Genomic DNA, 14,443 nt, shown 5'->3' with positions numbered 1-14,443 from the left:
CGTGCTGCTATCAGAATGATATCCCAGACGCTCGCTTACGTTGCCTAATTTGCCTATCATCGCTAACTCGATCGAGGAGGTTGACCTGTCGATAAAGGCTGATGACCCGCCCGCAGTCGGGAGAGTGTTTCACTTTGCTCTCTAACCTTGGGGGGTTGGTCGGGTTGACAAGATGCAAGCCGTGCGCTAGAAGAAGATTACTTTAACCGAAAATGCAACTTCGTACTTTCGAACACAGCGATAAAGAATTTCGTTAGGCAGGTTTCGATCAAGGACGGTTATCTGAGGATCACCTTGCCCTGATCTTTCACTTTAATCTGACCCGTGGAAGAGGCAGGAGTTGTCCGTAATTTTGACTCGCGACGTGATTGGAAGTAAAGGTAGTGAAACACATGAAGATTCTTTTTCTAGCCAGCTAAGCAGTTTTCCCCTTTCCCATAGATAGGCAGTGATAGAACATTTCGCTTTTTGAAAGTGCTACCCGTGTGCGACCGCAGTTCGTGCCTGCAAGTGTGCTGCGAGAGGTAGGGCACCTATTTTTGCCAAAAGGCGGTGTGCATAAAATTGCGTGTGGTTTTTCTTTTAAATTTTGGATGATAGATTCGCCACGGAACACGTCATCGACATCCTGCTACATTGTCAGCGACTTCTTCTGACCCCACCGTCAGCTCCAAGTTTTCCCGGCCCGCTACAACGCCGGACGAGGGTAGCGTCGTCACTTTGCGCCCTGTACGGGATAGGCTGGCCGAACAGCAATCGGCAGCATCCAACACACAGCAAACAACTAGCATCGAGTGAGACTACTAGCGTCGAGTAAAAAGCAGCCAATTTCGCACGCCGTGCGTCGTCAGCAGCAGGAGAGTCATTTTCGGGATCCTCGTGGCGCGGATCAGATAGATCGCGTATTGCCCAGGACAGTGATGGCGGCCCAGCCATTTTGTTAGAAACCTCATGGACCACTGAGCAGCAACGGTAAACCTCAAGTAAACCCCGGGTATTGAGTGAGTACTCTTTTTTTGAATTGTTGTCCATGCGCATGTGACTATTATACGGGCCGTGCCCCTAACCGAACAAACAGCAGCCGGTTGGTAGCATCCCACCGCACCGCACAGTGAACGTACGTTATCTTGCACACACCGCTAGCTAGAACAGAAGAAAGATGGGAAAGGATAGATTGAAATAGGCCTAGGGAAAACGTATTGTAAATCTCGAATGAATAAACTGCACAGTGTCGATGCGAATTGTTAAAAAAATGCTATTTTGCAGTAGGAAGATAGAAGCGTTTTAAGTCAATGAAACGAACCTCCATGCGGTCGGCTTAGAAGGGATTTTTCATGTGTTCGGTTTGCGTTCCTTGTTAGTCTTTGAGCATTTTCTACTGGGGCGGCTGACTCCGAAATCAGCCAAGGACTCTCTTCAATCATTTTGCGGTCATTTCTAGGTGGAAACTGGACTCGGCCAGTGATGAGAATTCCCCGTTCATTTGTCTGTCTCTGCGAGTTCAAACGCTGCTGTTCTTAAGTGCCAGGTCTGTATCGTAGGTAAAGTTTTGTGACGTAACCATACGGAGTATAGCGTCACGTGTTTAAGTCTGCCAACCCGCTTCCCTTCCCGAACTCGGGATAAAAGTGAACCTCTCCCTGCGAGGGTCTCAGGCTGGGCAACCGTTAATCTCGGTGGGTGGTCTCTCCTTCGGAGAGTGGCGCTTAAGCCACCCGCTTATTAATCGGGTAGCGAAAAGGCGGACCTGTTACATTTGGCGCCCAACAAAACAAGGCTTTTGTGATTTGGCCTGGTGATATATAAAAGGGCTTAGTTTAATTTATTTTCTCTTCATTCTTTTGGCGTTAATTTTTCTTTTCTACATTTTTTTTGTTTTGTAAATACTAATTATATTTATTTGCAAAATTGCCAGCCGTTAGTTCTTTTTCTTTTATAATTAGATTAAGACTAGTGGTAATTGTATTAATAATTTTCTTCAAGTAATTTTTCTCTGTAAGCGACGTTAACTCTTCTTTCATAATTTTTCTCTCTTGGGAACTCATTTTTTTGCTTCTTTAGTATATTTTCCTTAGACTTAGTACATTATATTCCTAATTTGTATATTTGCATGAACCAATATATAATATTTACTTATAATATACAGTATTTCATTTACATAGTTTCTTATATAATCATTTTATTTTAATTATTGGTGCTCAATATATATTCTGGGCCTGTTGGGTGTGAATAATTTTTGTTGCATTATATCATTTCTTGCTTAAAGTAACAATTACAATCCACAACATGAATCGTTTATTTCCGCGAGCAGAGGACTTGAATCAAGAGGAGGTTGATTATGAATTGATGATTCGGAATCAACCTCAGGAAACATTCTTGTTGGATTTTGTCGGAAAGCAAAGAGTTCTAAGAAGTTTGTTCAGAGAAGACCAAAGTGAGGGTAGGAACTACCGCTGCAATGTTAACATAAGAGACGAAGCGTCTTATGTAGAGGGTAGAATGTCGTGTCTCGAGAAATCATTGTCCAAAAAAAGTGAACCAAGGTTAGAGTCGAAAGTGTTACATTATTGGTATCGTGTGAAACGGGCACTTGCTACGAACGACGAAGAGAAAAAAATGCGTAGGGACTTAACAAGACGTATTGAAAGTTTAATGCAAGACTTCCAGTTCGGACCCCCACTGTCGCCGGTCAAGGACCATATAAACAATTTGATTCAAGGGGCCGAAGGAGGTACAGGCCTAGTCAACCAAAGCGCGAATCCTTCTCTACCAGCAATTCCGGCAGAAAAGCAGAGCACGCCGGATAGATCGAAAGGAGCTATTCCCAAACAGACACCGGTTTCGTCGAAGGTACCAAATAGCATATTCGTGCCAAGTCAGGCCCAACAAGGTGAGGGGCCCACAATCGTTGTGTCGAAGAAGGAGTGGGACGAGATGAAAAGCGCGTTAGCTGACTTAATGGGACGACTTAACAGCAACCAGCCTGGTGCAGTGGTGCGGCCTCGAGAGCAAACTGAGCAGATGGGATACGTAGTCAGACGCGAAGAAGGTGACAAGCCGATACATGGTCAATGGAATCCGACACCAAGGTACCACATTCGGAACAGGGACTCAGATTCGAGTGACGAGGATAGGCGGCGGGATGTACCGCGGTCACACGAATTACGACGAAATAACCACAGGCAGAGAAGTGACACGGATGGCTCGGAGGTACACTCGACAAGTAGATACAGCGACCATCGCGATCGAGATGGGGATCGAGATAGACATCATCACAGACGGACCGAAGGCTACGGGCGAGTAGAGAAGTGGAAGCTACGGTTCAGCGGAGATCCCAGATTGATGTCGGTTGAGAGTTTTTTGTATAAAGCTAAGAAATTAGCTGAAAGAGAGGGAGTGCCGAGGCAAGTTTTGTTAAGGGACATACACATGCTACTAGAAGGATCAGCATCGGACTGGTTCTTCACGTACGTGGACGACCTGGACACATGGGAAGCGTTCGAGGCCGGTATAACCTTCCGGTTTGGGAACCCAAACATGGACCAAGGGATACGATCCAAAATACAGGATCGCAGGCAACAGCGCGGAGAGCCATTTATTGCTTTTGTTTCCGAAATAGAGAAGCTAAATCGGATGCTGTCCCAGCCGCTGTCGAGAAGGCGGAAGTTCGAGGTGATTTGGGACAATATGCGTCAACATTACAGGTCCAAAATATCAATTGTGGAGGTAAAAGACCTACAGCAATTGATTAAACTGAACCATAGAATTGACGCAGCAGATCCACAACTTCAGCAGATTTCAGAGGGACCGATTCGCCGCCCAGTTAACCAAATCGATGCCGAGTACAGCGACAGTGAAATGGAACAAGAAGCATCGATTAATGCAGTTCAGGGTCGAAGTAACGGCGAACAGATGAGGTTGAATGGGAGGTCTAATCTTCGACCAACTAGGGAGCTTCACACAGCAGTAGGACAACAGGCTCAGTCGAATTCGCTAGGAGCCTGCTGGAATTGTCAAGAAATGGGACATGCTTGGCGACAGTGCGTGAAGCCGAAGCTGATTTTCTGTTATGGCTGTGGGAGTTTGGGGAGGACGATCCGTAATTGCGAGCGCTGTACCGCAAAGGCGGTCCCTAACCCCAACTATCGGAAGCAGGGAAACGCCTAACGGGATGGGAACTCGGGAGCTCGCTCATCCCGACGAAAAATAAGATTCCCGACAGCACGCTCAATGCATTACAATTTGACCCGCTCACACAAGTCTACCATATTAAGATCCAAGTCAGCAAATGCCCGCACATCAAAATTAAAATATTCGATGCCGAAATAGAAGCTTTACTCGATTCAGGAGCGGGCATCAGCATTCTGAACTCTCTCGACATAATAAATCGATTTAGCTTACAAATTCAGCCAGCAGCGATACGGGTATCCACCGCTGATGGAACAAATTATGAATGTCTTGGCAGTTTAAATCTGCCGTTGACGTACAAAAATGTGACAAAAGTCATTCCAATAATCGTGGTCCCGGAAATCTCCCGACAGCTGATTTTAGGTGCAGATTTTTGGGACGCGTTTAACATTAAACCCATGATCGACTTGGGGTGCGGGCCAGAGGAGTTAGAGACGGTAATTCAAAATACAAACACACAGTTGTGTTTCACAGTCGAACCGGGTGATAGTAACGTGCAGATAGTAGACGAAGAGGACGATACTCTCGACATTCCAGTATACGAAGGGCCGACCGAATCCACACCGGATCCGGACGGGATAGAAACGGAGCATAATTTATCCGCGGAAGAACGTAGAAATCTGATAGACGTAATCAAGACCTTCGAACTCACATCTACAGGAGTATTGGGTCGAACACACCTGATAGAGCACAAGATAACGTTGAAGAAAGGCGCCATACCGCGTAATCCTCCGGTTTACAAGTGCTCACCGTACGTACAAACGGCGGTGAACGCGGAACTGGAACGGTTTCGGAAATTGGACGCGATTGAGGAATGCCAGTCAGAATGGACAAACCCGTTAGTGCCGGTTCTAAAAAAGGATGGCAAAGTACGTGTTTGTCTAGATTCGAGGAAGATTAACAAACTGACCATTAAAGATACCTATCCAATGAAAAATATGCAAGACATATTTCATCGATTGGAAAAGGCAAGATATTTCTCGGTGATCGACCTCAAAGACGCCTATTTCCAAATTCCACTGGAACCGAAGGTATTTGTGTACCTAGACGACATAGTGATCGCGTCAGAAACCTTCAAAGAGCATTTAAAACTCTTAAAGATTGTAGCTGAAAGATTACGAAAGGCAAATCTGACAATATCGCTCGATAAATCTCGTTTTTGCCGCAAACAGGTTGTGTATTTGGGATACTTGTTAAACGAGCACGGAGTAGCGATAGGCAGCAGCAGAATTGAACCGATTCTAAATTATGCGAGGCCCAAGTCGCAGCAGGACATTCGGAGGTTAATGGGGTTAGCCGGATTTTATCAGAGGTTTATACAAAACTATAGTAAAATCACGGCCCCCATTACGGACTTACTGTCTAAGGAGCACAAACGATTTACATGGACGAAAGAAGCGGAGAAAGCGTTTAACGAACTGAAGTCGGTGCTAACGTCAGCGCCAATTCTGGGAAACCCGGACTTTACAAAAAAGTTCACTATCGAGTCGGATGCGTCTGATCGAGCCGTCGGAGCGGCATTGGTCCAAGAGCAAGAAGGAGAAACCCGCGTAATTAGCTATTTTAGCAAAAAGCTAAACCGAACACAACGTCGATATGCAGCAGTGGAGAAAGAATGCTTAGGGGTATTATCGGCTATCCACCACTTCCGGCACTACGTCGAAGGAACAAAATTTAGAGTCGTGACCGACGCCAGAAGCCTTTTGTGGCTTTTTAATCTAGGTACAGAGACCGGAAACGCTAAACTTCTTAGATGGGCACTTCGCATTCAGGCTTACGATTTTGACCTCGAGTACCGAAAGGGGAAGAGCAACATCCTGGCTGATTGTTTGTCACGAGCAGTGGAAATTGACACGATCGCAGTATCCTATTCAGATCCAGAGCAGGACGAGTTGATGGAGAAGATCCGAGAGGACCCCGCCAAAAATAGCGACTGGCGAATAATAGACGATAAGTTGTACCGGTACGTTAGAGGCTCAAATCGACAAAGTGACTCACGGTTCGCGTGGAAATATTACCCTCCCAGTAGCCAGCGCACGGAAATCATGCGAAAGGAGCATGAAAAAGCTCACTTTGGGTTTGCCAAAACATTGGCTGCGTTGAAACAGCATTTTTATTGGAAAAAAATGAACGAAGACATTCGAAATTTCTGTCGCGAATGTTTAAAATGCCAATCAAGCAAAGCGGGGAACCAAAACGTAACCCCACCAATGGGAATTCAGAAACCGGTACAATATCCGTGGCAATTCGTGACTCTGGACTACGTTGGCCCATTGCCACCCTCTGGGCGGAATCGCAACACGTGCCTACTAGTTGCCACCGACGTGTTCAGCAAGTTTGTGCTGGTACAACCTTTTCGCGAAGCTAAGGCAAACTCATTAGTGGAGTTTGTCGAGAACATGATCTTCCGTCTGTTCGGTGTACCGGAGATCATGTTAACGGACAACGGCTCACAGTTCGTATCGAAAGCTTTTAAAGCGCTGCTCGATTCGTACCACGTCACCCACTGGCTCACACCCGCTTACCACCCCCAGGTAAACAACACCGAGAGGGTGAATCACGTCATTACCACAGCTATTCGCGCAACGATAAAAAAGGATCACAGCCATTGGGCCGACAACATTCAACTGATTGCAGATGCAATTAGAACTGCAGTACATGACTCTACGAAGTACGATCCCTACTTCGTAGTATTCGGTAGAAACAAAGTGTCTGACGGTCGGGAATACAGCTGGATAAGAGACAATTATGAACCAAGCGGGGAAGAAGGGAATGCGAAAGAGGAGAGGAAGAAATTGTTCGAAGAGGTCAAAACGAACCTGGCAGCTGCGTACCAGAAACACGCCAAAACCTACAACCTTCGGTCTAACGCCCAATGTGCAACATACGACGTGGGGGAAAGAGTATGGAAGCAGACTTTTGAACTTTCAGATAAGGGGAAAGGGTTTTGCAAGAAATTAGCTCCAAAATACGAGCCAGCCGTGGTTCGGAAAGTACTCGGGTCCAATACCTACGAACTAGAAGACGATGCAGGGAAAAGATTAGGGGTCTACTTCGCGAACAAACTAAAAAAGATGCATTCTCATCTAAGCCAACAATAAGCTTTTTTTTAGCTATGAACCTCCGTAAGGAGTGACCACAGATTACGATGAGAAAATACCGAAAGGGTTCAAGCATCTTGCCGCTTTGACGGACTCGTGTCAGTGGTGAAAGTTACTGGCACTGAGGGTACCAAAGTTGGCCAAATAGCTACGTATAGCTGAACTAGCTATGAAGATACTTCGCGGAAGTGACTAAGACCGGAAATTCGGAACGAGAACGGCAAAGAATGGAAAAAACCACCAAAGTGCGATATTTTGATCCACTCGCAATGGATCTTGTATATAACTGTAAATAGTAGTTTTAGTATGTTAAGGGCCTACGTCCCTAACCCTTAAGTTATGATTAGTACTTATTCTATATTAATCTTAAAGCTAGTTAAAACTAAATTTCTCACTTGTTTCCCACGGTGGTTGAGCTCACAGCACACTTTCTCCCTTCTGGAGGAATATTTGCTTGCGCACATCGTATGCATAGCTAAAATCTCCGTCATCATAGTTATTTTTCACATTTACGGTCCTAGAATAAGTCAAAATTAGTTTGTAGACGTTTTTTTGAATTGATTAGTTTTGCTTACCTTCAAGGTGAAGTTTTTTTTCTCCTTATAGTTTATCGTTATTTTTTTTTTTCTCCGGTTCGTAGTTCGTAGGTATCCATGATTCTGCTGATGCACAAAGTCAAAAATTAGTTTTTAAGATTTCGCATAATCAAATTTTGCTTACCGGTAAAAGTAAAGATTTAGTGGTTGTTAGTTAATCTTTTTTTTGCTCCATACCGTTAGACTGAGCAGCTTTCCGAGCCACGGCACCATACACCAGCAGCCGACCGTTGCACTTGTTGCAATCGTCGTACCTAGAAAAAAAAAAGTACAACTTACACCCGATAGATTACGATAACTGCACTTATACTCTCCTTGATCACTATTTCGGACTTCTCGATCACTTTACTGGAACAATTTTTCACTTTGTTTTGGGGGAAATACCGGGTATTTTCCGGATAAAACCCCCAGGAATTCAAAACACTTCCCGATTTCACTTTTACTTTCGTTGCACACGCGGTCAAGTTCAAGGTTGTTTACATTTGGTTGACAGTTGATTGAACGGGCTGAAGGGCAATTGCGAAAAAGACTATAGCAGGAGTATTCTGGAGTGGGATTTTGATACTCACGGAAGGGTGTTTGAATGTGTCGTTTATTTTACGTAATTTATTTCTAAGAGAATTTTGTTATCGGTTTTCATGGTGTTTAAAAATTCTCTTTAGAACATTTTCGTTCCGAGTTCGTAATAAGCATAAATCGTAGGAATTTTTCTCTGCGGTAGCGAATTACGAATAAGAACAGTGGCTTTTTTGTGGGGAAAGTAGCATCCTGCAATCTCGCTTCGTGCTGGGGAAGGATGGCAAGCTGGACCTGCTAGTATGTTTTCGCGTAGGCGATTATTTAGTGAGACTGTCTTCATTTATCGGTTCGTCCAGGTGTAGAAGATAGTCGTCAGTCTAAGGGTTTTTTGAGCTTGCTCGAAGCTTGTCGACAGCTTTGAGTGGAAGGTCAGTTATTGTACATGCTGAATGTTAGTATGAATGGAATGAATGCCTGGATGAATGCAAGAGGTTCTTCAGACGTTAACAATCAACTGTTTTGAACGCTTTTCTAAGATTATTTGTTTTCCGGGCAATTTAAATAGAAACGTTGGGTTCACAGTCAATTCTTAAAATAATCTCGAGTAAATTTTCGCTGGAGACCGGAGACTGTGGTCGTTGATGGTCAGTGGCAGGCCCTGTTTGTAATGAACAGAGTGCTGTAAATAGAGAATGAGCCAATTAATTTTTGGCAATGACAATATATGACCCCGAAATTGAAAGGATTTTTCTAGGAATAAGACTGTGGCCTACGAAAATTTGATTGGCCATTGTCAGATCCCTGGCAATTCCAATCAAATTTTCGTACTTTTTAGTAGGGAATGATGTAACGAACTCACATATATATAGTAATTAGAATTAATTTAATATTTGCCAAAATTCAATAATTGGTGTTGTTAGTATTATTTGTAAATTTAAATATTAGTTCATTTTTCATATCGCTACTTTTCCAAATAAATTTTCAATAAAAATCTGTGGTCGGCAATACCGCGCGCCGACGCACAAAATCAAATCAAATTTGCATACGTGCTGCTATCAGAATGATATCCCAGACGCTCGCTTACGTTGCCTAATTTGCCTATCATCGCTAACTCGATCGAGGAGGTTGACCTGTCGATAAAGGCTGATGACCCGCCCGCAGTCGGGAGAGTGTTTCACTTTGCTCTCTAACCTTGGGGGGTTGGTCGGGTTGACAAGATGCAAGCCGTGCGCTAGAAGAAGATTACTTTAACCGAAAATGCAACTTCGTACTTTCGAACACAGCGATAAAGAATTTCGTTAGGCAGGTTTCGATCAAGGACGGTTATCTGAGGATCACCTTGCCCTGATCTTTCACTTTAATCTGACCCGTGGAAGAGGCAGGAGTTGTCCGTAATTTTGACTCGCGACGTGATTGGAAGTAAAGGTAGTGAAACACATGAAGATTCTTTTTCTAGCCAGCTAAGCAGTTTTCCCCTTTCCCATAGATAGGCAGTGATAGAACATTTCGCTTTTTGAAAGTGCTACCCGTGTGCGACCGCAGTTCGTGCCTGCAAGTGTGCTGCGAGAGGTAGGGCACCTATTTTTGCCAAAAGGCGATGTGCATAAAATTGCGTGTGGTTTTTCCTTTAAATTTTGGATGATAGATTCGCCACGGAACACGTCATCGACATCCTGCTACATTGTCAGCGACTTCTTCTGACCCCACCTTCAGCTCCAAGTTTTCCCGGCCCGCTACAACGCCGGACGAGGGTAGCGTCGTCACTTTGCGCCCTGTACGGGATAGGCTGGCCGAACAGCAATCGGCAGCATCCAACACACAGCAAACAACTAGCATCGAGTGAGACTACTAGCGTCGAGTAAAAAGCAGCCAATTTCGCACGCCGTGCGTCGTCAGCAGCAGGAGAGTCATTTTCGGGATCCTCGTGGCGCGGATCAGATAGATCGCGTATTGCCCAGGACAGTGATGGCGGCCCAGCCATTTTGTTAGAAACCTCATGGACCACTGAGCAGCAACGGTAAACCTCAAGTAAACCCCGGGTATTGAGTGAGTACTCTTTTTTTGAATTGTTGTCCATGCGCATGTGACTATTATACGGGCCGTGCCCCTAACCGAACAAACAGCAGCCGGTTGGTAGCATCCCACCGCACCGCACAGTGAACGTACGTTATCTTGCACACACCGCTAGCTAGAACAGAAGAAAGATGGGAAAGGATAGATTGAAATAGGCCTAGGGAAAACGTATTGTAAATCTCGAATGAATAAACTGCACAGTGTCGATGCGAATTGTTAAAAAAATGCTATTTTGCAGTAGGAAGATAGAAGCGTTTTAAGTCAATGAAACGAACCTCCATGCGGTCGGCTTAGAAGGGATTTTTCATGTGTTCGGTTTGCGTTCCTTGTTAGTCTTTGAGCATTTTCTACTGGGGCGGCTGACTCCGAAATCAGCCAAGGACTCTCTTCAATCATTTTGCGGTCATTTCTAGGTGGAAACTGGACTCGGCCAGTGATGAGAATTCCCCGTTCATTTGTCTGTCTCTGCGAGTTCAAACGCTGCTGTTCTTAAGTGCCAGGTCTGTATCGTAGGTAAAGTTTTGTGACGTAACCATACGGAGTATAGCGTCACGTGTTTAAGTCTGCCAACCCGCTTCCCTTCCCGAACTCGGGATAAAAGTGAACCTCTCCCTGCGAGGGTCTCAGGCTGGGCAACCGTTAATCTCGGTGGGTGGTCTCTCCTTCGGAGAGTGGCGCTTAAGCCACCCGCTTATTAATCGGGTAGCGAAAAGGCGGACCTGTTACATCCTTTGGTACTAGTCGTAGTACTTCGACGGTTTCGGGAACATTTAAACATTGGGAGACGATTTTTTGCACGTCGCTGTTATTGGCTAACGGATTTAATCCAGAAAGATACAGCCAAAATCTAGCTGGCGCAGTATTGGGCAGAATGGAAGCAATCGAAAGATCATTTAGTGAAATGTCTTTTGTTCCACGATCAGTAGCCATATGCAACTATATGGCAGTAAATCTGGGTTTTCCAATTTTATGCCGACAACAGTGGCGAAAACTGGTGTCGTTACCCTACTCAATGAAAAACTACAAGGTATACAGCCCTAAGGGTTGTACGAAAGGATGACGTAGGACTGTGTCATATAATACTCATTATATTGATAACATGTTTTAATCGATGAAGTATAACTTTATGTCTGATCATTAAATCAAAGACTAATGTAAACTGCATTTCTGGCATATGCATATTTGAGTATTTGTGAGTATCATTGTTTGAGTGTTTATTTGTAAAGCGAAAGAAGAGCGAAATATTCTGATTTAATTCTTCATTGAATCAATGGTGGTTTTGAAAAAAACCGTTTGAAATTGTTTGGTGGCCCTGAAAAGAACTATGTTTGAGCTGATAGTACATCTTAAAAATCAGTACTATAATTACTGTTGCCAATAAATAGATGGATGTCGCTATTCGGTCCTTTAGACTCTAGGATGATGGTTGCCCGCTAATACAGGAGTGATAGGAAATACCAAATCACTGTAAAGTAGAAATGAATTAGTTTTATCAAAAAATATAAGAAATAAGAAATATAAAAATACAATACTTATTTATTGCTTAAATTTAAGATAAGCACTTTATGAGTTGTTCGGGGACCGATTGTAGGAGTAAACTGTTAAAGAATGCCAGCAAAGGGATGAATCGATAGAAAATCTATTTCAATATAAGCGTCAACGATGTGGAACATAGCATTATGTGACTATGATTAACATTTGATGATTGCTAACAGATTTGATACTTACAAAAGATTAATTTAAAGTATTCAATGCCATCACAAATGGCCCCAAAATCGCGAGTTCAAAATCAGGCACCGTGGCTCGGTTATCAAGAAACAGTAAATCGTGATAAAATAGAATTAGCTGCCAATCGAAAAGGGTTCATCGGGAGCGATTGTTGGCATCTGTAAAGGCGAATGACCACTGTTGAAATATATGACTGTAATAAATAGTAGGATGTGAAACTTACAAAACTTTCTAAGTTTTAGTATTTGTTAACAGAACAAATCAATTCAATCAATCAATTCAATGTAAGTCGATACTGTTAAACCTTACTTACTCTAGGGCTGTGGTAGAAAACGATCGTCTCGGCTTTATCAATTTTAACTTGATAGCAACGTGAACTGAGGACGATGATACGAAAAGTACGACACGTACCTTTTCGTAGACAATACCGGAATATTCCTCGAAAAAGTAAGATCGATGCATGAACCTCCCAGGGTTGTTGCCTGTCTGGGATCAGTCACGAGATCAAATTTCATCCATTCCGTCATGAAATTTACCAAATCGCTATTCTCCTCTTTAGAGATATCCACATTGAAGTCACCTGTCACTATTGTTGGGGTTTCATAATTCGAGTAAAATAGATGTCGAGTTAAAAACAGTTGTATCAGTTTCAGTGACGTATTCGGTGAGATATAAACGGCGAATAAGATTGTTTTGCTTCCGTCAATAAACAATTCTGCAGCGCAGATATCTCCAAAATTTTCCGCGTCTAGAAGCATAGCGTCATGTACCTCACTCGCTTTTATAATTTCGTGTTGGGATGACATAGTTGCAAATTCACTTTTCACAAAAATGGCAACTCCACCAGCATGTTGGTTTTCTCGTTTAAAATGCGTGATACAGGTATACCCTGCAAAAATAGATAAAATAATGCGTAACAATTATTGAAAGAAATAGAATGAATATAACGAACCTTCCATTGCTAACGATGCGTTATTGTTTGCCCATGTTTCGCTGAACGCAAAGACATATGCGAGTCTATGAACGGGATCAGTTGATACATCTTCAGAATGAGCATTGAAGCTCTGAATATTTAGACTAACTAGCACGAAAGAATGGTTGCCGCTGGTTACGAATTCAATCAGTTCATCCCGAATTGTTACCAATCTGTGGTTCTCTAGTCGACTCATCTCTGTACGCAATTCTTTCATTTTGGGAGTATTACTGCCCTTCGCATGGTGAAATTTGAACGAATTCGTTGAGTTTGTTAGGTACAAACCTTGCAATGAACTTACTCTCGACATCGCAACATATACTAACTGCTGCTCCTGACTTCTGTCGTAGTCGACAACGACTTCTGAGAATGTTCCACCTTGTGATTTATGTATGGTGAGTGCACAAGCACTAACGACGGGGAATTGAGCTCGTTTACATTTAATAGCGCTGCTAAGTTTGATATTGGCGGATCGCTTACTGATAGGTGTCCAGTCTTGTCTGAGTACACCGGGCTTCGAAAACACTATCGGCCTTGACTTGATTCGAAGTTGAGCGCCAACTGTGTCATTCTGAAACTTGAACCACAATCGACAGGCGGATTGCTCTTCAGTTTCTGCGAACTCAATGAACATAAGCTCGCCAATCGCACCATTTACAATGCCGTCTGCTACTTCCACGTTCGTAGTTTGTAGCCGCTCGTTTGCCTGACCAATCGGGTTTTGTTAACTCGGTGGCTTATGCGCCACTCTCCTGAAAGGAAGAGACCACCGGTCATGTCGAGTTGCCCGGCTATGATTTTTATTCCGACAGTCAGGTAAACATTGAGCAGGCTAGGCGAAGATAACACCGCGACACATCTAAAACCAACACTTCAATCGTCTCCAAATTACTTTAGAAAAATAATTGCAATAGATCATCACAAACTCGCCCGCATAATGAAAACTAAACCAGAGTTTCTCCTTCCGTACTGGAACATTAGGTGGACCGAAAGGAAAAGCTACCACGAGTCGCGAACAGAGGCTACGGTGTTAGAAAATATAAAAGCACTAATTCAGGGAAATCATTTATATTCAGCCACAATCTACATGGTTGGTGGGACCCTAAACTCTCCTATTCACTCGTTACTCTAACGGTTCTTTATGCTGCTCACCTAGCATGGGGTGGCAATTTCGTTTTACTCATTCGTGGTTCATTTGGTTTATTCTTATATCTAATTGTGTATGGCCATATCACAAATCACACATACCTGCGCGCAGGGTTTAC

General features: G+C 43.6%; 1 protein-coding gene and 2 long non-coding RNA genes across 3 annotated transcripts; all 3 read left to right on the top strand.

Moving 5' to 3' along the window:
* Positions 1-354: 354 nt before the first annotated feature.
* Positions 355-671, top strand: LOC128741899 (uncharacterized). The gene is made up of 3 exons (XR_008412238.1): positions 355-380; positions 442-524; positions 601-671. It is a non-coding gene; the product is annotated as an uncharacterized LOC128741899 (long non-coding RNA).
* Positions 672-2,286: 1,615 nt separating this feature from the next.
* Positions 2,287-7,289, top strand: LOC128740057 (uncharacterized). Its single transcript, XM_053835567.1, has 2 exons — positions 2,287-4,075; positions 4,156-7,289. Exons 1-2 carry the CDS (start codon positions 2,287-2,289, stop codon positions 7,287-7,289), a joined length of 4,923 nt encoding a protein of 1,640 aa, XP_053691542.1.
* Positions 7,290-9,803: 2,514 nt separating this feature from the next.
* On the top strand, positions 9,804-10,107 carry LOC128741901 (uncharacterized). Its single transcript, XR_008412239.1, has 3 exons — positions 9,804-9,829; positions 9,891-9,973; positions 10,050-10,107. It is a non-coding gene; the product is annotated as an uncharacterized LOC128741901 (long non-coding RNA).
* Positions 10,108-14,443: the final 4,336 nt, after the last annotated feature.

Source organism: Sabethes cyaneus, chromosome 3 (genome assembly GCF_943734655.1).
Source record: "Sabethes cyaneus chromosome 3, idSabCyanKW18_F2, whole genome shotgun sequence".
NCBI classification, from domain to species: domain Eukaryota; kingdom Metazoa; phylum Arthropoda; class Insecta; order Diptera; family Culicidae; genus Sabethes; species Sabethes cyaneus.
Note: the sequence above shows the minus strand (reverse complement) of the source record. Positions and strands in the feature narration are given on the sequence as shown.